Genomic DNA, 22354 nt, shown 5'->3' with positions numbered 1-22354 from the left:
GCCAAAATTCTGAGAGCTTTACAATCGCTAACCATATCCAACTGCCGCCTACAGTGTAAAGTCTTAAGTAAGACAATTATGAGCCATTAAACATTTCAGCAGGTCTAACTTCAACTAAACTCTGGAATACACAGATTTGAATACATAATGCATCAAAAACTTGTCATACTTTATAAATGGTTACAGAGAAAAACTGGGCAACATACATTAAGCGACTAAGGATCATACACTGTTCTGATTGAACACAACAAACACCCTCATGAAAACAATGTGTGTTCTAAATTTAGCTTGAAATGTCAAAACACATTTGATATACTCATCCAGACTGCAGAATTTTTTTCAGAAGTTATGTAGTGTATTCTAGCATTCAAACTAACTTCAACAAACTCCTGATTGGGGAACATTAGATAATTGATGTTGCAATTTGGATTCAATTTGATAAAAAAAAAAAATATTGATTTGGATAAATTTCAATAATAATGTAAATTTGACTTACTAAAATTACTCTCTGTTAATGCAGTAAATTACACAGGGTAGTGTTCAAACTGGTCTTTTTAAACTCTTCATTTTAATCAACACTGCAACAAATAAGTCATTTGTTTTAGGAAATTTGATTCACAAATTTTTTTTAAAAAAATTATGATTTGTACTTGCAGAGATTAAGTTGTAGCCTATATAAATAACATTTGTAGGATTTACCAAACCAAACTGAATGTGGTTGTTCAAATGTTCTGCTAAAAAGTTTGGCTGTCACTTTGAGTGTTAACCATAGCAATTGGTGGAGTAAAGTGTGCCCCTTCTTATTCCTCACCAGGAGAGAGGGAAGCCAGAAGGGGGCTGTGAAAAGTTTGTCTTTACTGCTATTTGGCAAAAAGTCCTAAGACAACAAGCTCTCACTCTCTCTTTCCAAACACACTGGGAGGCAGAGCCTTGTTGCATTGGTGTTAATCTGAGTTTTCCTGCTCATGTCCACGTGATTTTCTCACAACACGACTTTGTGTTATTTTCCCACATACAGTATAACTCACACAAATGCTTTGCCATTTTTTCTGCTAGTCTTGCATTTCAATTTCTATTTAGAAAACTCAACAAACAGCTATCTTTAGAGTGGAAATCTTTTCTGTAATAGTGTGCATTCACAAAATCTGGCAAAGATTACAAAAAATATCAGGGGAGACACGTGGATTAGCCAAATATTCTTGGTTTGCCTGAACACAAAACAACAAGAGGGAAAACCACAGTCATTGTTTCCACAAACTCAGTGTGCATTCTGTTCTTGGTCTCCACTTGACACCAGAAAGCACACTTCTATGAAGGATCAGCAGAACAGGCTCCTTTTAGTAATCCAAAACCATAATCCCCAATGAATGTAGTCTGATTGCTGTACAAATGACTTATGAACCAGTTCTTTTTAGTGAATCAAAACCATACAGAACAATGGCTGTATCCAAATATTCAAGATTATAATATGCAAAATGTAAAATATTTATTGCTAAAATTGATAAAAATCTGAATAAATTAATGATTACTGGAACAATTAAAGGGTTAGTTCACCCAAAAATGAAAATTCTGTCATTAATCACTCTCATGTCATTCCAAAAACGTAAAACCCTTGTTCATCTTCGGAACAAAAAAAGTATGATATTTTTTATGAAATCTGAGAGCTTTATGACCCTGCATTGATAGCCATGCAACTGACAGTTTCAAAGCCCAGAAAGGTAGTAAAGACATTGTTAAAATAGTCCATATGAGATAAGTTGTAATTTTATAAAGCTATGAGAATTAGGGCTGTGATGGTGGCAGTACTAGACAACCCCGTTGACGGTAGTGCACGTGACGTTACGCACTCTATAACAAGCATAATACAAAGTTTAGTATTCAAGTGTAATAACAGTAATAGTTGCAAATTGTTTCATTTAGACTATATGGGCCACTCCCAATTCTACCCCTTAGCTCTTCCCCTTTCCCCTACCCCTCCTTTTCGCGCGTTCACGTAAAGGGGTAGGGATATCTCGATTCTCTTTTGGTTGGAGGGGTAAGGGAAAGATGTGTCACCGCACGTCACTCACGGATAATCGAAATTGGGCAAAGACGCAGGAGCTGGTTGAAACCATGCCCACCTAGCTTGACGACAGTGAAAGCAGTGCCAATCCGCCTGTCACTTAAGGAGTTATAAAAAAAAAATTCACCTCCCTCACAGTTGTCATGAAGAACAAAATTTAACCAGGCTGTAAACATGTTCTTTTCTGCTTTAACCCTCTCGAGTCCAAGGGTATTTTTGGGGCCTGGAGAAGTTTTGTCATGCCATGACATTTGTGCTTTTTTCAGTTTAGTCAAGTCTAGTCTCACTATAATCAGCACAAACTGGGCTATAATAATATGTGAGTAGCATGTACATTATTGTGTTTTTAAGAAAAAATTTTTATGCGTGGTTAGTGAAAAACTAAAAATGTTAAATCACTTGAATAAGGCAATAAAACACATACTGTACAGAACAATGGTTCCCGGGACTTTTGAGAACTGGAGCTTGTAGCCTAGAATTTTCCTTTGTAAATTATGTGAAAATCATCTTGTTTACTCACTTACAGAAAACAATATATTGATTTAAATTTTCTAAGACACTTTTTTTGGTAAAAGTCATTTGCGAGTAGGCGTCAACTATCATGAATATCATTGTGATTTACACCTGAAAAGACAAAGACCCACATAATGAGCTGCATTATTAGCCTTTCAGTCAGCTGTGCCACTGAGAGGGAGGAGTTACAAGAAAGAATGTGAGGACAAAATAAATCTATATAATTTTATGTTTGTAGTTTATTTAGAATATATTTAATTATCCCACAACATAATTTAATATCCACTTGGGGGAGCAGTTAAACAGTTTATTAGTAACAATCAAAGCTGACTTTCAAACTGAATTTTTTGCATCATTACTCCAGTCACACAATCCTTCAGAAATACTTTTAACAATCTTATTTCCTACAAAAAACATTTATTGTTATTATTATCATTATCATTATTATTATTATTAATGTTGAAAAGAGCTGAGAATATTTTTTTCAGGTTTTTTAGGGGGGATAAATTGAAAGAACAGCATTGTGTTTCATTTGTTACAGTTATATTATTTACATCAAGCTTTTGAATGGTATAGTATTGTATATTGTTATTGAAACTTCATAATATTTCACTTGATTATACATTTATTCAGGAATTATAGTTTGGAAAAAGTCTTTGGAAAAAGTCTAACTAGTAAAATGTTTACACGTTATATGTGAAAACTAGTACAAGTATATACATAAATAAAAAGAGACTTACTCTGGTTTATTATCTCTGCTGAATAAAGTGCTTCATTCTTTTTTCTGAGGAAATCCAAATCTCAAATCCTCAACCACATCACATCTTTTTGGGGTGAATTATGTCTTATTCCTCTCATCGCGAAGCAAACAGTAAAATAAAGAAACTTGAAGAACAGTCTCGCTGCTTTTTGTTCTCTGTGGGCGTATTCAAGCCGCACGCTTCAGTGAAACATTAGAATCTGAATAGCGCGTTCAGCGCGAGGGCGTGGTCACATTAGAAGATAATGAAGGGAGACGTGAAAAACTGACATCGCGTTGTTTTCATATGGATTACTTAATCACAGAATATTTGTTTTCAGCAGCACTTGTTTAGTTTAAAAGTAGACATGTAAGGCTTCCTATAGATATCTCTCTCATGTCTCTTCGTTGAGTATTCACTGAGTTACAGTTCATTTTAATGACGCGTGTCTAAATGAAGATCAGCGCAGACAAAGGCTGCAAACAGCACACCTTGTTTGTTATCTTTATTTTATAAGTGCTCAAAGTTTTGTTGTTATTATGTCTGTATGCAAAAAAAGTAGACCCTTTACAGATTCGATTGATGTATTGCTCTTATCTGTACGATCAAAACTGAAAGTGTAATTTAAGTTCTTTTCGAAGTTATCAGGAGAAAATGCCTCATAACACGTATACGTGTTAATCGACTTCAGAGGGTTAATTAAAGTTGGGCATTTTAACATGGGGAGTCTATGGGATTGACTCCCTTTTTTATTTATTTTTTTTAGTGTTTTGCAGGCTGCCTATTCACTGATGGAAATGCTAAAATAAACACGAGCTGACAAGTTAAATCAGGTGAGTTAGATGAGGGAAAGTTTCAGTTTTGAAAGGTTTTGAGACATGCATTACATGCACAGTGTTAAGGCAGCTTTACTCGCCTTTTTGGTAACTCCATGACATGTCCCATGACATGGATTATTTCCTTTTCTTTAACTGCTTTTTAATGTTGCCTTAGGTGTACTTATATTCATAGGTGTGATCGACAAAGGACAAAAAAGCAGGAAACTATACGGTGCACTTACCCCCCCCCCCCCCCCCCCCCACCACACACACACAGTGACATAATTTATATAGTATAATAATAAATTTATAAAAACTATTGTACTTGTTTTTTGTTTAAATTAATTTATAAATTAAATAATTTAAAAAGGGAAGAAAATTTAAATACACATCTAAATTAAATGATTGAAAAAAAATATTATAAAATGAGTAATGTGGGAAATATGCTTCAAAGACTGGGCAAAATAGGGATGAAATCCAAAAAATCTGTCAATAACTTGCTGCTCACGTGCACGAAAACTAGCCATTTATTGGGCATTTCTTGTCCTCCCAGATGTTTTGTTTTTCCTTATTTCTATGGTGTCCTTTACATCTATTAAAAATAACATCTTTATTTGCCTCTATATTTTTGAAAGATATCTTTTCTTGTGTTTTTGTTCAGCCATTTTGTCAGTGCTTTATTATAGACTTCTAGGATTGCTAATTCACAACAGAAGACGATTATTAGGTTGAACGTACAGAATACGATTCCATAGGTTATATTTCAGCATGAATTTCGCGAATGGACAGCGACTCTTAAGTAGCACGTAGAACGCGTTCATGTCAAGTAAAGTTTTTGGGAAAAGCGCGTGGAATTGCGGCAAGCGTTTATAACCTTGCACGTTGAGAACGCTCTTCAGAGCTAAGATACATTGTTATCGGGAAACTCGACCCAGATCAGATTTAAGCATTCATTAAAGTGAATCGGTTCAAAGGAGTCATTAGTTCGCAAATCGGACGAGTCATTAGTGGACAGATATGCTCATATGCTCCGCGCATATAACGTTACTCCCAAATATATTTTTAGGTCGCACAGATTAAATTTCAGGAGCATATGTGTCAAAAATGTTGCCAATTTCGAGCCTTGTAGAAGCTGCTAAACTTTCTAGCTAGAAGTAAGCAATAACCAACATGCCGTTACTTTGCTTAGTTAGCCCAGAATTGTTTAACATTAATGTTATGGAATCATGACAAAAGTGATCAATTGATTGGTCAAATTTTACTAGACCTGCATATAAAAATGAAAGACAATATATTGGATTTGCTTACATGAATCACCCGTGTTCACGGTCTTCGTCAATCAACTGAAGCTGTTCACATGAGTAGATGGTTGGGTGTGTGCGCATTCAGAACACTTTGAACTTCAATCGTGACAAATTATTGGACTACTTGCGGAGTGACATGACGACATGATTCAAAGGCACAAAAAACGTTGACAGCGGTGAGCGATCATTATGTTTACCAATACCCGACCCATCGCAACCGCCTACACCCGCCTACACAGGCTGCAGTGATGAGCACTGGGTAGACAGAGTCTGTTTATCGTGTGAAAGCAGTGAACTCGTCATTATTGCAACACGTTTTCTCTCACAAAATGCTTTCACCACAACTAACAGCAAACACACTAATACACCACATGAATACAGTAAGAGCTTTGTCGTGCAGCATAACAGTGTCATTCACTGTAGTTAAATCACAATTTAAATAACAGATTTCTTTCATGCTACTAAGAGAAACAACGTGAAGTTGATCGTATAGTCATTGGCTTGATTCATTGATGCATAAACAGTATTAAACGATTTAGAAAGAAAGTCAGTGTGAACTTGAATTAGCTACACATCAGAAATCACTGATCACAGATCAGGCATTAATGAACACTGTTACTCACTGTTTGTGCCGGTGCTGTCGAATCCATATCATAAAAGTCTGTTTGTAACGCCTGTGCTGACATTGCAACTGAATTATATGTAAATATTTGGGCGGGCAAAGCAGAGAAAGGGGAGGTAACATTTCTCCTTATAATGTCACAAGGAGGAGATTCAAGATCAGCCCGGTTGAGCTTCCATTTTCTCAAAGGCAGAGAAAGATAGCAAAATCTCGATTTACACCTATTAAAATTTCTTGAAACTTAAGGACCAAATACAGGCTAGGGGAACTCATATTAATGTTAAAAAACCTCAGAAAGTGAAATTTTCATGTCATAGGACCTTTAACTGACCACAGTATTGCATGCATGTAGTTTATTCACCACAGCGTTGGTAAAAATCTGCCACCATCACAGCCCTAATGAGTATACCTTTTGTGTGCAAAGAAAACAATAATAACGACTTAATTCAACAATTTCTTCTCTTCCATGTTAGTCTTTGGTTCACTGTCACATGTCACTGTCAATGCAGGAGCTATTGTTCTCATTTTTGGGTAAACTAACCCTTTTAACACACTGTGGAAGAACGTTTAAGAGGAATCTTGATCACAAAAAATAAGACCAGTTTATCTACTCACAATATATTTTAATTTTCTTTATATTAGCATATCCTCCATGACACCATTTGAAAAGCTGAGTACTCATATTCATGCAGTGGGGAAAAAAGAGACAATTTCCCCCTGTGTACTACAAGAGTTTCCACACAACCATCAGTCCTTTTACAGCTACCTGAAATGCCAGCATCACTGTAAACGTCATTTGTGACTTATGCAAACACACTGAGTACAGAGCACAGCAGCTGCATGGTCTTTTTAATGAATGATTGATGTTTTCCTGGGTGTTTGTCTGAGGACTTTCTGTTTTCTGTCATCCCCTGCCTCTTGTTTTCTTTGTGACTCACTCGCTCTTCACCCCAAAGGACACTGCTACTGATCTGTAAACCACAGAAAGACATTTCTTCCTGGATGCCTGCTTCAAAACGCCCGAGGACCATCGGGAAACAATTACAATTGTTGTTTACAAGAGGGACATTGACCATGGGAACAGTCCCCTGAGGAGGACGAGGAAACAACAGATGCAGAAACCTCAGCAGGGGGGCTCGATTCTCTGGCTGAAATAATGCTTTTATTAAAATACTTCCGAACTGCAAATTTTAAAGGATGACAGTGTTAGGCTTGCAATTAGGACACAGGGATGTCTGTGGACACTATCTACTTTTATCATAAAGGCTTGAAGATGTAATAAATGCATGCAAACAACAAAATCAAACATGGCGCACACATGCATGAGTGGGACTGTTCACACCATTATGCAATGAGAGCATTTCCTATCTGTGTCTCAGCAGCCCCCGCATCTTTCTCCTTATAACGTCACAAGGAGGAGATTCAAGATCAGCCCGGTCTTCAATACCACGACTTAGGTGCCCTTGAGCAAGGCATCGAACCCCCAACTGCTCCCCGGGCGCCGCAGCATAAAAAATGGCTGCCCACTGCTCCGGGTGTGTGCTCACAGTGTGTGTGTGTGTTCACTGCTCTGTGTGTGTGCATTTCGGATGGGTTAAATGCAGAGCATGAATTCTGAGTATGGGTCACCATACTTGGCTGAATGTCACTTCACATCACACATTCACATTCACATGTCCACTGAGGTGAGAGACAGCAGTTCAGCACATGCTACGTCCTCCTGCCTCCCTCTTCTCTTACAGCATTATGGTTTTGGGCCACTGGATTTTATTCCTCTCCTTGTCCTTTAAAAATATAATGTGTCTAAGCAGAAAGTCAAACAAAATAAAAAGGCAGGCAAGATCATACGAGATAGCATCTTTTTCTTGGCAAGATAAGTTGCATACTGTGACCCTAATGGTAACCTGCATGGCCTGCGAAGAATTTCTTCATTAGATGAATGGCCTCTCCATTGATTTAATTCTGACTGGCTTGATTCACTGTTTAAGAGGGATAAATGTGCAAATTATCTAAAGCTAAAATTTAAATTGATTCGCAGATAACTGGTTGCATATTAAAGTAGAAAATCATTTAATCAGGTTAAAGATCTACAGAGTACAGACTTTTACTACAATGCCACCTGGTTATATCAAGCCTTGCTAACTGTTAAAAATAAGCCAGGTGGTTTTCAAACTTATTCACATTGATTTTAAGTCAGTATGAGGACAAAAGAACCTGGAGCTGGACTGTGCTCAGCTGGTGTCTATATATCATCGTCCGCCCTCTGTTATCTCACTTTTGCACAAAGAGAATCTTCCTGGCATTTCAATGGATGGGCCGTGCCAATGCCCTCCAGGTCTGTCTGCTTCACACCAAAGTGCAATTCACCTAATCAGCTCAAAAGCCTTGGGATTTCAAGCCAAGCATGCCACATGACACCGCCTTCCCTCTGTAGACATTCTGATAGCTGATGTCATTCTGATTCTTGGCGAGAAACAAGTTAAAAGATACTGGATAAAACAAGTAAACCAATGCAGTTCAAAGTTTGGAATGCTTAAAGACAGTCTGACCATGGAAATAGCAGTCTGGTGAGTCACACTCATTGATATCGGTCTCTGGCTGAATCTTTCAGACACCTGCTTATTAGGTAACAGTACTATGCTGTACTTTTGGTCACTTCTGCAGGGCTCAACAATAAGAACTGCTCACTAGCCTGGAGTAAGTTAAAGTTTGAGGCTAGTTGAAAGAATAGTCCCTGCTGAAAGTTTAGTGTTCATTGATTATGTACATTCATTTTAATACCATCAAATATTTGGTTTGCAGATTCTGTAGAATCTTTTTATCTAGCTGATGAGGTTTTGTTGAAATTGTAAAAATGACTTGCATCACATGCCAATGTTTCCCAGCAAAAAATATTTCATGAACTTATTTAAAGTGCACTAACCTGCAGTTAAGGAAGGTTTTCTTTTCTCTTTTTTTTGGAAAGAAATTCATACTTCAGGATTGAGGACTCATTAAATTGAAAAAAAAAGTGACATTTATAATATTATAACAATTTCAAATAAATTCTATTTCAAATCATTTATTTTTCTTGAAATTTCTATTAATCAGAAATCAAAAATATACACCATTGATTCCGAAAAATTATTAAATAGCACAATTGTAAAAATAAATAAAAATAAAATAAAAATAAAAAGAGCACATCAGCATATTAGAATAATTTCTGAAGGATCAAGTGACAAACACTGGAGTAATGACTGGTAAAAATTCTGTTTTGCCATCACAGAAATAAATTACATTTTAATTGTATATTATATACTAAATTGTAATAAAAACATTTCACAATATTACTGTTTACTGGACCAGTAGTTTATATTTTACTTGCCCTCTCAACATTTACCCTGGCCCTCTACAAAATAAGGGATTTTTGCTGCTTAAGAGTTTTGCTGCTAAAAATAACATCATGCAGGAAAAACATATGTAAACTGCAGAAACTCTCTTAGACCAGCAGCAAGGTTTATGATTTTTCCATATTTCTGTACATGGAAATTAATAAGAAAAGAGAAATCATTAATTTTCCCTCTTTTGCCTATACTCGATTACAGCATTTCACAAGAGATGGATCACATGAGCTCAATTGCCTTCATGCCACTGAAACAATCACAGAAATTTAACAATTTCTTCCTTATAAACTCCCAAGTCAAATAATCATGGTATTAATACAGTACCATTAAAAATGAATGCAAATATGTATGACAATTTACACTCATTCACGTGGTCTTTGTCCTGCTTGGGTGATTCCCACAGCAGCATGTGACAGGAGTGAAGTTCCTCGGCTCCTCTCCTGCATAAAGAAACAAACTCTGACATGCACATGTATGGAGTCAAAATAACGCCTTATATATACACAAAAAAATTACGATTTGCAAAAGAAAATAAAGTTTTGCAAACTAAAATTAAAGTATTGAGGAAAAAAAATTAGCTTTTTGCAAACAAAAATTAAGAATTGCAAACCATAAATGAAACAGCGCGAAAGCAATGATTTTGCAATACATATTTTCCATGGTCATATCTATTAATGTATCTGCAGCGCTGCTTTTATTTTGCGTGTCAGTCTAGTTTGAGCTTGCAATACCGTTTTCCCTTTGCGCTTCATTTTTCTGCACGTCTCTCTTTGTGTATGGAGGTAAATCAGTAGCTAAACTCGAGAGGTTGAAGATCTGAATGTGAGAACTTGTCATATTAATATTTGTATTTGTAAGTTAAAATTTACACTCACAGCTCTGATGTGAAAAGCTGAATCTTTCAATTTGCACACACAGACAATGATCAAAACACCCGTGTTTTGAATTGGAAGTTGTAGATTAATAGTCACAAATGTGTAGAATGACATTCACACAAAGAAAATGACATACACACGTTTACGACATATTTACTTTTGCACTTTACTTCAGTTTCGCTGCACAACGTCAAGTCGGCACTTACAACCTCTCAGATCTGGAAGTACAAGTTCAAATCCTAGCGCTCTGACTTTTGCTACTCTTTTTGCGGTATTCTGTTGCAAAACTCACTTGTGCACTTGTATATGCAGATGTGAGAGAGCAGAGCTGGGGGCGGGGCTTTGGTGCGAATGAAGACATTTTATTGGTCGGTGCCCGACCAATGAACAACGCCAATTGTTTTCACTGAATATCCTTAGCTTTGACAGGATTTTAAGACACTGCATTCATTTTGCCATTCAGGTATTATCTAGTAGACAAATAATGCAACATATTTTATATGTATATCCCACTGCATATCACTCTACCAGAGTTGCAATATAATGCTGTTTTTATTATTTTTATGTTTTGTAAAAATAATTTTAACTTCTGCATTGGGTTAAATTCCCAATTTGCTTGTCAGTAATGAACCTTTATAAATGCAACATTATTATTATTATTTTTTTTTTAAATAAAAATCGAGTGTTTAATAATGTCTAAATGTACATTAAACAGCAAAACCTAAAAAATAAGCACTTATGACCAGAAATACTGTTTTGAGCAACTAGTAGAGCTAAATACATGTATTTATTAAACATCAACAAGGCCATCTAGTGTTTAAGCAATGGAGTTGCATATGAATATTATCTTTCTGGCCACCAAATGCCTCTAATTTAAAGCGTGCCTCTTTGCACTGGAATTTAAACCTAAATACTACAGTTATTGTAGTGTAAATAATAACCATATTAGAAAATGTTATATTTCAAATGGTCATTCATGGATCCTAATTATTGCGCATATTATTTAGTACCATGATCTCTTCAAATTAACTAAACAGGACTGAGTTAACATGTAGTACAGTTAATTTATTGGTTAAAAGTTACACTTAATTGTTTAGTCACATTTAACTGCCAACTTGCCAAGGAGGAGTATGAGAACATAATGCTGTTCCATTTTCCAGTAAAAAATGCTATTGTAAGGCATAGTCATGAGTCAATGTAGTTATCCATGCATAATCAATGCACTTTACGCGTTACAAATTACTAGAAATCACTGCAAATATAAGGACACTGCTGTCTGTCCTAATTAATACATTTCAAGCTTATTGACAAAACGTTCAGTTTAGTACTATTGATAGCTACATGAGCCACGTGACCGCGTGGCGGTGAGATCAAAGCATGCTCTTGTACAGCGAGTTTACTCTGCAATATGCAGTGGGATATACATATAAAATATGTTGCATTATTTGTCTTCTAGATAATACCTGAATGGCAAAATGAATGCAGTGTCTTAAAATCCTGTCAAAGCTAAGGATATTCAGTGAAAAAAATTGGCGTTGTTCATTGGTCGGGCATCGACCAATAAAATGTCTTCATTCGCACCAAAGCCCCGCCCCCAGCTCTGCTCTCTCACATCTGCATATACAAGTGCACAAGTGAGTTTTGCAACAGAATACCGCAAAAAGAGTAGCAAAAGTCAGAGCGCTAGGATTTGAACTTGTACTTCCAGATCTGAGAGGTTGTAAGTGCCGACTTGACGTTGTGCAGCGAAACTGAAGTAAAGTGCAAAAGTAAATATGTCGTAAAAATGTGTGTATGTCATTTTCTTTGTGTGAATGTCATTCTACACATTTGTGACTATTAATCTACAACTTCCAATTCAAAACACGAGTGTTTTGATCATTGTCTGTGTGTGCAAATTGAAAGATTCAACTTTTCACATCAGAGCTGTGAGTGTAAATTTTAACTTACAAATACAAATATTAATATGACAAGTTCTCACATTCAGATCTTCAACCTCTCGAGTTTTGCTACTGATTTACCTTTATATTTGTGGCACTGTTTTGACGTGGGGGTGGAGTCAAGGGACGGGGGCGTGTACAACATGCCTCCCTGGAAGTGACGTCATCGGCCCAAGACAGCTCACTGATCCAGGTCCTGTCATGATGAGCGAGACTTTCGAGTGGATCGTTTCTTTTTATTCAATAGCATTTAAACATTCATGTTTTCGTTTTATTAACTTTATTAACAAATGTATGTGTATTAGCAGCGTTTGCTCAAGTTAAAGAAGTTGTTACCGTGAACATCTGCTGTTTCTCTCGATGTGCACACTTTTATAGCATTAAATTGCAAGTGTTGGTTTAAAATCTCTTAACTTGTGGGAGGACACCAGCACACAGAAGCGTTCTTTGTTTACATTAGTTCAGAGGAAAACGCAGCCCTGAAGAGTTTTGTAAATAATAGCCTATACTGTAAAAGCCCGACATGCCAATAAAGCTTTGATTATGCTATGTGACAGGAATTTTTACTGGAAGTGCACTTTAGAGGATGAATTTAACAATAACTATATAAATATCCTAACCCTATAATAATAAATAGTAGAATTATAAATGAATAATTCAATAGTTTCATTTGTAAATGAAAACACTAATTTATCACAGAACGTTAATTAGGTAAGCAATACACGAATTGAAAGGGGAAGCATAACAATGCCCTAATTAATATAATATTATTATCAATTATATACGGTTAGCCTATATGAATCAATGAATGATGCATTTATATAGAGCTTTATTGTGTATTGTTGTCCACCCAAAGCGCTGTACAATCATGTGTGTCTCTCCTCAACCAACAGCAGTGTGCAGTATCCACTTGGATATATTATATATACCGTATTTTCCCGACTATAAGTTGCACTTTTTTTTCATAGTTTGGCTGGTCCTGCGACTTAGAGTCAGGTGCGACTTGTTAATCAAATTTAATTTGACATTAAACCAAGAGAAAACATTACTGTCTACAGCCGCGAGAAAATGAAGCGCAAAGGGAAAGCGGTATCGCAAGCTCAAACTAGATTGACACGCAAAATTCGTTTGCAAAACTTTATTTTCTTTTGCAAAACGTGATTTTTTTGCGTATATATAAGGTGTTATCTTGACTCCATACACATGTATCTTGACCTCATGATCATAAACAAGCTGGTCAAATTAATTACCCCTCAAATCCTCATTTATGAGTCTCACTGGACTGAACTAACCAATCGCAGCAACCAGTCGCCACGGTATCTGACCGATACAGACAGATCCTGAAACAAAAGTGGACAATAGCTTGGGACGGGAAGTACAGAAGCTGACAGAGGAGGGATTTAATGGAAGGACAACAAAATATAAAAGGAGGAAAAGCTGTTGACTGATCAAGCAATCAAAGTAGAAAAAAAAAAAAAAACGCCCACTCGTTATCACTGTAAGAAGAGTGTGTCTGGCCAAAAGCTTTGATTTGTAATTATTCAGCCATGCTGCACATTGCTACCCAGTGTATCAGCTTGACAATGATGTCATCAGTGACGTCACATCTCATTTAGTCTTACAACAGCAACCAATTGTGTTATATAAAGCCATTCATTTTTCGCTACATTTGATATTTGTTAGGAACCTCTTCACCTGTGATAAGAAAAACAGCAACAACAACATCATCATGACTTACCCAGATCTCCATGGTAACTGTTATCATGGGACGCACGACTGGAGGCAACAGAGTCTCCATCATGGGGCCAGATTTGTCCTGTTTTCCTTACACCCACAATGGTGGCCTCAGACACTACGACATGTTGCTGCCGGTGTCGTTTCTGCGTCTGGGGTGTAGGGGGACTGCTGCTGTCAAACGAGTGCTGGGAATTCTGGGAGTTCTGAGAAGGTGAGCGACTCTTCTCTCGGAGTGGGCGGCGGTAGGCTGTCGTAGGGCTGGGCGACACGTGACTGGACTGTCCCGAGGAGAAGTCTTCCTCGCTGGATGTCAGGTTCTCATTGGAGCTGCAGTCTGGGGTGTATCCGCCTCCACCGCCTCCCACATCCTCGAAACTTCCAGGGGAGTACGACCTCCTGGGCCAGGTGAGAAGATGGTCGTCACTTCCTCCATGGTCTCTCATAGTGACCCTACCGTCGCCAACTTCTCCTGACATCATCCCTCCGACATAAACACTAGTGTATGGCTGGAAATCTGATGGCTGCCATGGCGGCGGTGGTGGTTTGGCCCCGTTTGGTCTCGCAGTGCTGTAGCGAGGACTGGGTTCGCCGTCTTCATACTCGGCGTCGTATCCGCAGGTGCTTTCAGTAGAGCGCCCCCTATAGACAGGCCTGGGGCGTAGATCACCTGCGACCGTAGCAAGGTTGCCTGGAAGTGAATGAAGTGACCTTTTGCGCTCCATCTGCATGGCTTGGTTCCCAAGAGAACTAATTTTGTCTGAGACCTCACGGTCGTTGACTTTTACCAGGCCCCTGTCATGATGGAACTCAACGTTGGTGTAGAATGGTTTCTCTTGGCCTGATTTTCCATCACTGGCTGACTGTGAGTTGGCCCGTTTGATTCTCTCAAAGTTCGAACGCAAGGCAGCCACCCCGAGCCCCATGCCCGGCTTGTCTTTGGGGGACGGATCTGAGGGTAACTCCTTGTCAGGAGGTGGATGGGGTCTGCGAGGGGAAACTCCACCCCTCTGTGTGGTTGGCGAGAGCCCGTCGGTCTCACTAACCGGCCCTGCCTGGTGCGCCTCAAATGATGACTGTAGCTCCAATCCATCACCGTGGGAGGCTGACTTCCTGGCCGGGGGTGGTCGTGGTTTCACTCTGGACTCCCCCACAGGCTGAAACCTGCTGCGCTCTGGCTGTCCCTGCTCCTGTGCATGGAGATACTGAGAATCGGCTGCAACAGGTTGGGGGTCTCCTTCGGTCATGTGAGGTGGCTTCCTGAAACCCCATCTTTGCCGGTCGTAGCTCTTTCGCTCCTTGGCCAGCAGCGTTTGAAGGTAGATCATCCGGAAGCGCTCTTTGTTCACCTCCATTTCCAAGCGTCTTATGGACGCTTTGCACTTCTCCAGTTCTTGTTCGATTCCCCCAACAGACCTCAGCTCCATCTTCGGAGGCTCGGACTCTGGAAACTGTGCTTTCCAGGCTTCAATGAAACCCACAGGCTCCACCATTGTGTTTGCTCAGGCTATTTGAAAATACCAAATTGGTAAGAAACACACGGTCAAGTATCTCCAACTAAGTGGAATTTAGCTGAAGAAAAGGAAAATTGAGGAAAGTATGAAAAGTCGGCAGTGCCCGTTCATAATAAAGAATATTTCTTCGATAACACTTAATACAAACGTTTACAAAACACTTCGTTCATGATTTCCCTGGAATTGTCACTAGAAGTCTGTCTTTCCGTACCAAAATTGTCGTCGTTGGGCTCGAGTTGTTCAACCACAGAACGACCGTTATTGAGCTTGTCGCGCGGAAACAATAAAGGCACGCGCAGTCTCATCTCGCGCACCATTCCGACGAGACCACTTGCAGAATATCACGCGCACAAATCTCGGTCCCCAGCACAATGACAGCATTTGTTCTCCAGAGCGCAAGAGATAATCAAAATACTCTTTAGAAAGCTTTTCAAATTAAACTGGTCGCCATAAACAAATTATACGGTCCGGTCGTGTCTGTGGCGATCTATTCCAGTTGTCCTGCGTTCATAATATGATTTCTTTTTTATCACCATTATCCCCACAGCCGTTTGTGCTTACGTCTGTGTAGACTGGAAATTATAATAAATAACTAATAAAATCACTCTCCTTGATCGGTCGTTTAGTTCCCGTTGAAGAAATTCTCTAAAGACGCTCAAGATTATCCCATTTCGTCGCTGATAAATAGACTGTGCAGATTTGGCGTGTCTGCTGTACGTAATGCATATGTCTGTATGAAAAGGCACTAGACACCGCTGCTGCTGCTGCTGCAGGAAGGGGCGGGACTAAGAGACATGATTGGCAGCTCTCCCAGCATGGGTTCGATTTAAAGCGACAGGCTGCTTCACCGCATAGGTCAGGGAGCTTTTAATAATCGTGGTGTGGTTTAAATATCAAACATTTTATTAAGGCAATGCAGTCTGTTTTGTTTAAACTGAGTCGCGTTTACATGCTCGTTCAGCCTTCGTGTCTTTACTTTTGGATATCTAATAATAGGCACTGTAAAATGTGCATTCTGCGTGGCTTCATTTATGCTATTGTCAATTTAATCGATTTTGGTCACTGGTTGCAGAAAAGATGCAGCTGTGTTTATATGTGTAATAAGATGATGTCATTGTAATTGGACCTTATTTTAGCGCCAAACATTGTCTCTGTCGCCTTCAAGTGTTCAATCTTAGACACGACAGCTCAGGACATCTTTAAGATTGTATACCTTCAACAAAACATACATTGTTTTTTATGGAAATTTAATGAATGAACTCATGGCTTAATTTATTATTTTAGGGACAATGACAAGAACCACGTATTGTCCGCTTTTGAGTTTTTTTTTTTTCTACTGACAAACGACACTAATTCAGTTAACTGAATAAAGGAAAATCCTACTCCTTCATTTTATGTATATTTAAATTTATTAAATTGCTTTTCCTAACAGACATACATAGAGAGGCACAACGCATAAACGTCAGCATTGGTAAAATCAACTGCAGTTTTTATTTGTAAAATGACGTGTTTAATCATATCATACCATTTAGCAGCAATGTACACAGCAAGTTGCTATATAAATATAGATCAAATTATTTGGCTAATTACAACTGAAGGCATGCATTATACTATATAATACATGTATATAAAACTATGACAATTTACACAGAAAAACAAATGCAGCAAACTCTCCATTAGGCAATGTAGACATTGTCATGCAGGGTAGAAAGTTATGCTGCTGATGCTGCTTGCCTCCATATACACTCATTTCTCTGTCATTTATTAAGTTTTACTAGTGAATAGTTTGCATTACTGGGTCCACTCTTACATGTGATATGGCAGTGCAATGGTGGCTATTTTCTCTGAACTGCACATTCAACATGCAAGTTCTGATGTTCAGCTAAATGAAGCCACTCAAAATGGACAACACAAAAAAAGAAGCCTGAGGTTTCCCAACACAAGCAGAAGCAATATTTGCCAATAAAAACCAATTACGAAATAGGAATTTTTTGTATGTTTTAGAATTAAATGGAAATGCTCAAGTGCTCTATTAAATAAATATTTAGCATATTAGCAAGTATGACAGAGGAAAATAACTGTATGAGTAATTAATACAAAAGGCAACATTTCCTAAAAAAAAAAAAGAAGAGACTGCAACATATTTCTAATGGCAATAGTGTTTTCATTGGAGTCTTTTATGCCAACATCCAAGTGTAGTTCCTGAGCAAGTCAGACAACAGTGTACGGACCATCCTAATAAAAACTAACGGTGTATTCATTTCATTCAGAGACAAGATTTAAATTATATGGGGTAAAGCAAACAATCACACAAGTAATTTGACCAAGTCTTTACAATATATTATATATTTCTTAAAAACAGCATATATTGCAGTTGAATATAACAGTGGAATGTATTCAAGCTGATTTGGCCATGTGTTAAATGCAGCTATAAACAGCTACAGTAGTCATAGTGGAAATTCAACAGGTTTACATGTTAGCAGGGTTGGTCCATTGTCAGAAAACTTGAGGCTTCAGGACATTGTTGTAACATGGTGAAAAGGAGCAGAGAAATGAGTGGCAGCAATGTCAACGGCACTCGCTTAAATTTAAATCCACTGAAGGCTAAGGGAATGTTTATGATTGTTAGAAAAAAAAATGAAATTCCACACCAAGGGCACAGTCAGGGACATGCATCCATTTAAGCAAGCAAGAACTAGTGTGATGCAATGGACAACTAAATGCCAGAAAGCTTGATTTCATAAAAAAAAAAAAAATTGTTGTACCGTTCAGATATATGTGCTGCATGTGTACAAATATACAGGCCACTACCAGACTGGCTGGTGAGGGCCAAACAGGAAACTCTTTTCAAGGAAGCCCCTCCCAGCTGTCAATCTTGTGCTTAGCTATGCAACTAAATCTCTGTACATTAATTTCATTTATTCAAGTATATTTGCTCCTAAAACTTGCCGGGTTGCATCACGGGAACAGACCAGCTAGTAAAATGAAGACACGCATTTTAATTCAAATGGTTCATGAGTGTATTTTCCTAAAAATAGAGAAAAAAGGTAGCATGAAACATTTTGGTTTTGCATTGTAAAAAAAATCATGTTTTGAATGCAACACCTAAACCTTTGCTGGTTACATTTTCTACTCCTTTGTCACTGGCCTCACCCACTAAACGTTAGCCTCTTTTGTTCACCCACACCTCCCCAAAACAAAACCCCTAAATTAAGTTCAATCAATTATAAAATACAGTGAAAACAAAAACAAACAAACAAACAAAAAAACTTAAAATATATTAGTTAGGGTCAAAATTGCAGATTGAGTTCTGTTTATCATCAAATTGAGGCAGACCAAATGCATTAATGTGTACAAGCGTTGTAAAGCTAAGTAGGGGGGGGGAAGCAACCAGAGAGAGTCTAATCTGACAGTCCTGAGGTAGCTGTACTCTGCCTAGTGCAGAAAAACTGGCTTTACTAATCAAAAGTGTAAGGTAATAGTGGAAACACAATGTATACCCATAAAAAGGGATGTTATTACACATAGGGAAAGGCATACAGGTACAAATAATAAGTGAAAAACCACACAAAATGCATGCAAAATACAGAACATGCAGCTTTCATCCAGCACTCTTTCCCATGCTGCTTTGAAACACCATGCTAGTCCATTGAGCGATGTTCACGCCGAAGACACCAAGGTAAACATTAGTAAACAGTTCTGTCTTGTTCTCGCTCTCTTTCTGCCCTACCCACTCAGCTCTCGATTAGCAAACTGAACAAATAAAAACAAATGAACAATTGCATAAAATAGTGTTAAATGTCTTTACACAAGCACTTTTTTCTCTTATTCAGCCATTTAAACATCATTTGGGGACAAACCAAATTGGATATCATCATTGATACTGGTTTGAAATAAGACATTAAACAAATTATTAAAAATGCAATAAAAAAAAAAGAAAACAAAAATCACTAATACTTGAAGACTTCAGATCTGCATGGTCTCCTCAATCATCAGTGGACATGTTAAAAAAAAAAAAGGTTATATTTCTATATCATGGTTATTTTTGAGTTAATCCTGTCCTTCTCGTACACATTCTCTGTTGCGGAGGCACACTTTAAACGCACAACCACACACACAGACACACGTACACACCATCTATACACATCTGTGCTCATTTCAGTCAAGACCAGAACATTTCGGCCAAGTTAGTATCAGTGCTGTAGATCCACAGCACAAGGGGGAGTGAGAGAGCCACGAAAGGCCAGGAAATGCCCTCTGTGCAGGTGCTGAGTGAGCAGGCCTTGCCCTTGGGACCGTCCAGGTCATTGGGCTTGTCCAGGTAGTTTCTGGCCACAAACTTGAGCACTTCGTCCAGCAAGATGACAGGCAGGGAAATCTTCAACACCGTAAGCCACTGGATCAAGTTCAGTGGGGTGATCTGGAAGATCATCTGTAGAGAAAACAATGTAGAGTCATTTGAACTAATACACAGCGTAAATAATAAATGGACAATTTACTAAACTCAGAACAGTTTGATCACAAAACAATATAAATACATAAATTATGATCCTGAGCATCTTATTGATCAAAACTGATCTTACCGGCAGGGGCTCCACATAAAGGATAAGGAAGTGGAGGGACATGGAGAGACAGATGGCTCCAAGCAGCCACACATTCTCCCAGGGGGGCATGCGAAGCAGAGATTGGTTCTCAGAAACACTATGACAGGACATCAACAAGATAACATTGTAAATATTCAGTCTCACATTCAACCACGTATGCGGTTAACACCTGGTATTAAAATCCATTTCAGCTGATAGCTGAATACAAGTGTAAATGGGGTTTAAAAGTATTGTCCCTCATCAAAAAAAGGAAGCATTTGTAACTGTCTTTTAGCACTTTTTTTTCCTTTTTACAAAACGGTCTTTAATATTAGCTCTAATTTATCCTTTATTAAATTATTTGATACACTCATGTTTCTGATAACAGAATACTTTCCAATTGTGCCTTTTAAAAAAGCATTTTTTGTAAAGCAGTTTTAAGACAAATGTATTATGAAAAGAGCTATACAAATAACTTGAAACTAAATTTAATAAAATGCTTTATCAAAATTGTTAATGCAAAAAAAGATGCAAGTAATTTATGCAGTCACAAAATCGAAAAATTCTAAACTTTTAAAATCTGACAACATATGCTTACAAAGTTACTTCCAAGTGAATACAACATCTTTGTGAACTGATAAATCTTAATAGCAGATAAATAGTAAATAGGAACTTAATTGACAAAAAAAAGTTCGCAAAAAGCTTGTTTGACAAACGATCTGACCAATCATAACGCTGAATCCGCCATCTTGCCCGACAAACAAATCAGACAGGAGAGTAGACGAACATAAGTGGTCTTAAACCTAAATTGTGTGTATTGACGTCTTTTCATGGTTGAAATAAAATACGTTATGATGTTCATTCATGTTTATTCCGTGCTTCAGTTCACGTGTGCTGCTAGAGCTGAGGCACTACAAGCGATCTGTCACAACGCATTTAAGAGCCACAAAACTGTTTTTGTTTGAATTAAAAAAAAAAAAAAAAAAAAAGGCCTACTTTTTAAAGACTGAGAGCTTGTTTCATACACGTAACCTGCTCTGTCTTGTCTGTCCACACGTTTTCAGTTTCTCTTTGCTCTGCGATGTATTTTTTACTGAGCGAGAACATGAGAGAGGCATGGCTTGTCAGACATCAAAACAGAAAGGAGGGCAGGTTTTCATGATGCGTCAATTGGGGCATTTTCAGGGATAAGCCATTTCTTTATTGCAGCACACTTCCGATACTGACCTGTTGAGGGCATTGCACATCTCAATGGTGACTAGTACAGACAGCGCCATGGTCATGGGATAGGGAGACTCGAACACTTCACACTTCAGACCCTCAAACTCAGGGTTGTCTGGTGCACACTGAAGGAAGTGACTCTGTGGGGATAAAAAAAAAAGACAGAGGTATAGTTAAACATAAGAATGCATTTGTTTGAGAAACAAAATTGTATTGAAATGTAAGGGGCTGTTTCTAACCAGTTGATAGATGGTGACTCTGGGCCCATCTTCAGCAGCAATGAACCACCACGTAGCAGCACCTACAGTAGCAGCACCCACATAACCTATAGGGTGACATGGAGAACAATGTGTCAAATCTCACTTTCTTTAGCCAAAAAAAAAGGGAAAAACTAGTAAAAATAAATAAATATGATGCACTCACAGCCAATGATCAGGTATCTGAAGAAGAGCCATCCAGAGATGAGGGGTTCTCTGGCATTGCGAGGGGGTTTGCTCATAATGTCCAGGTCGGGTGGGTTGAAGCCCAGTGCAGTCGCAGGCAGACCGTCGGTCACCAGATTCACCCACAGAAGCTGAACTGGGATCAGAGCCTCGGGGAAGCCCAGAGCTGCCGTTAAGAAAATACTGCCAGAGAGAAAACACAATGTGAGTGAGTTATGTGCTTAGATAACAACTGGAACACTGTCAAAAAGACCTTGGCAGTGATCGTAGTTTGCTCAAGGAATAAATTTCACTGTCCTGCCATTTATATAGTATCACTTTTAAGATGGAGACTAAATTGCACATTTAGGATGAATCATAAACCTTGATTAAACAATTTAATGAAGAACATAATATCAAACATTTTGTATAATAACCACTCATGTAACACTCATGTAACACCCAGGGCCTTCTCACTAAAAAACCCTTTAAACACTACCATTAATGATTCAAAGGTTTTGGATCAGTATGATTAATTATTTTAAGGCACATTAAATTGATCAAGAGTGACAGTAAAGACATTTATAAGCTAATGTATGCGCTGTCCTTTTTAACTTTCTATT

The 22354-nt window shown here is 38.0% G+C and overlaps 2 protein-coding genes across 2 annotated transcripts in view; both read right to left on the bottom strand.

Moving 5' to 3' along the window:
* Nucleotides 1-16249, bottom strand: part of bcr (BCR activator of RhoGEF and GTPase) — an 88764-nt gene extending 72515 nt beyond the window's left edge. Inside the window, exon 1 of the mRNA XM_059526164.1 lies at nucleotides 13996-16249. Coding sequence (XP_059382147.1) covers nucleotides 13996-15484 — 1489 coding nt within the window. The 5' untranslated portion in view covers nucleotides 15485-16249. The remainder of the gene's footprint in view (nucleotides 1-13995) is intronic.
* A 724-nt stretch (nucleotides 16250-16973) lies between these two features.
* atp2a2b (ATPase sarcoplasmic/endoplasmic reticulum Ca2+ transporting 2b) overlaps nucleotides 16974-22354 on the bottom strand; it is a 30944-nt gene continuing 25563 nt past the window's right edge. The window contains exons 16-20 of the mRNA XM_059526163.1: nucleotides 21733-21935; nucleotides 21549-21634; nucleotides 21316-21449; nucleotides 20089-20206; nucleotides 16974-19937 (exon numbers count right to left, since the gene is read on the bottom strand). Of these exons, the coding sequence (XP_059382146.1) occupies nucleotides 19668-19937; nucleotides 20089-20206; nucleotides 21316-21449; nucleotides 21549-21634; nucleotides 21733-21935 (811 nt within the window). The 3' untranslated portion in view covers nucleotides 16974-19667. The remainder of the gene's footprint in view (nucleotides 19938-20088; nucleotides 20207-21315; nucleotides 21450-21548; nucleotides 21635-21732; nucleotides 21936-22354) is intronic.

Source organism: Carassius carassius, chromosome 36, assembly GCF_963082965.1.
Source record: "Carassius carassius chromosome 36, fCarCar2.1, whole genome shotgun sequence".
Classification (NCBI taxonomy): domain Eukaryota; kingdom Metazoa; phylum Chordata; class Actinopteri; order Cypriniformes; family Cyprinidae; genus Carassius; species Carassius carassius.
This window is presented reverse-complemented; position numbering and strand designations above follow the sequence as displayed.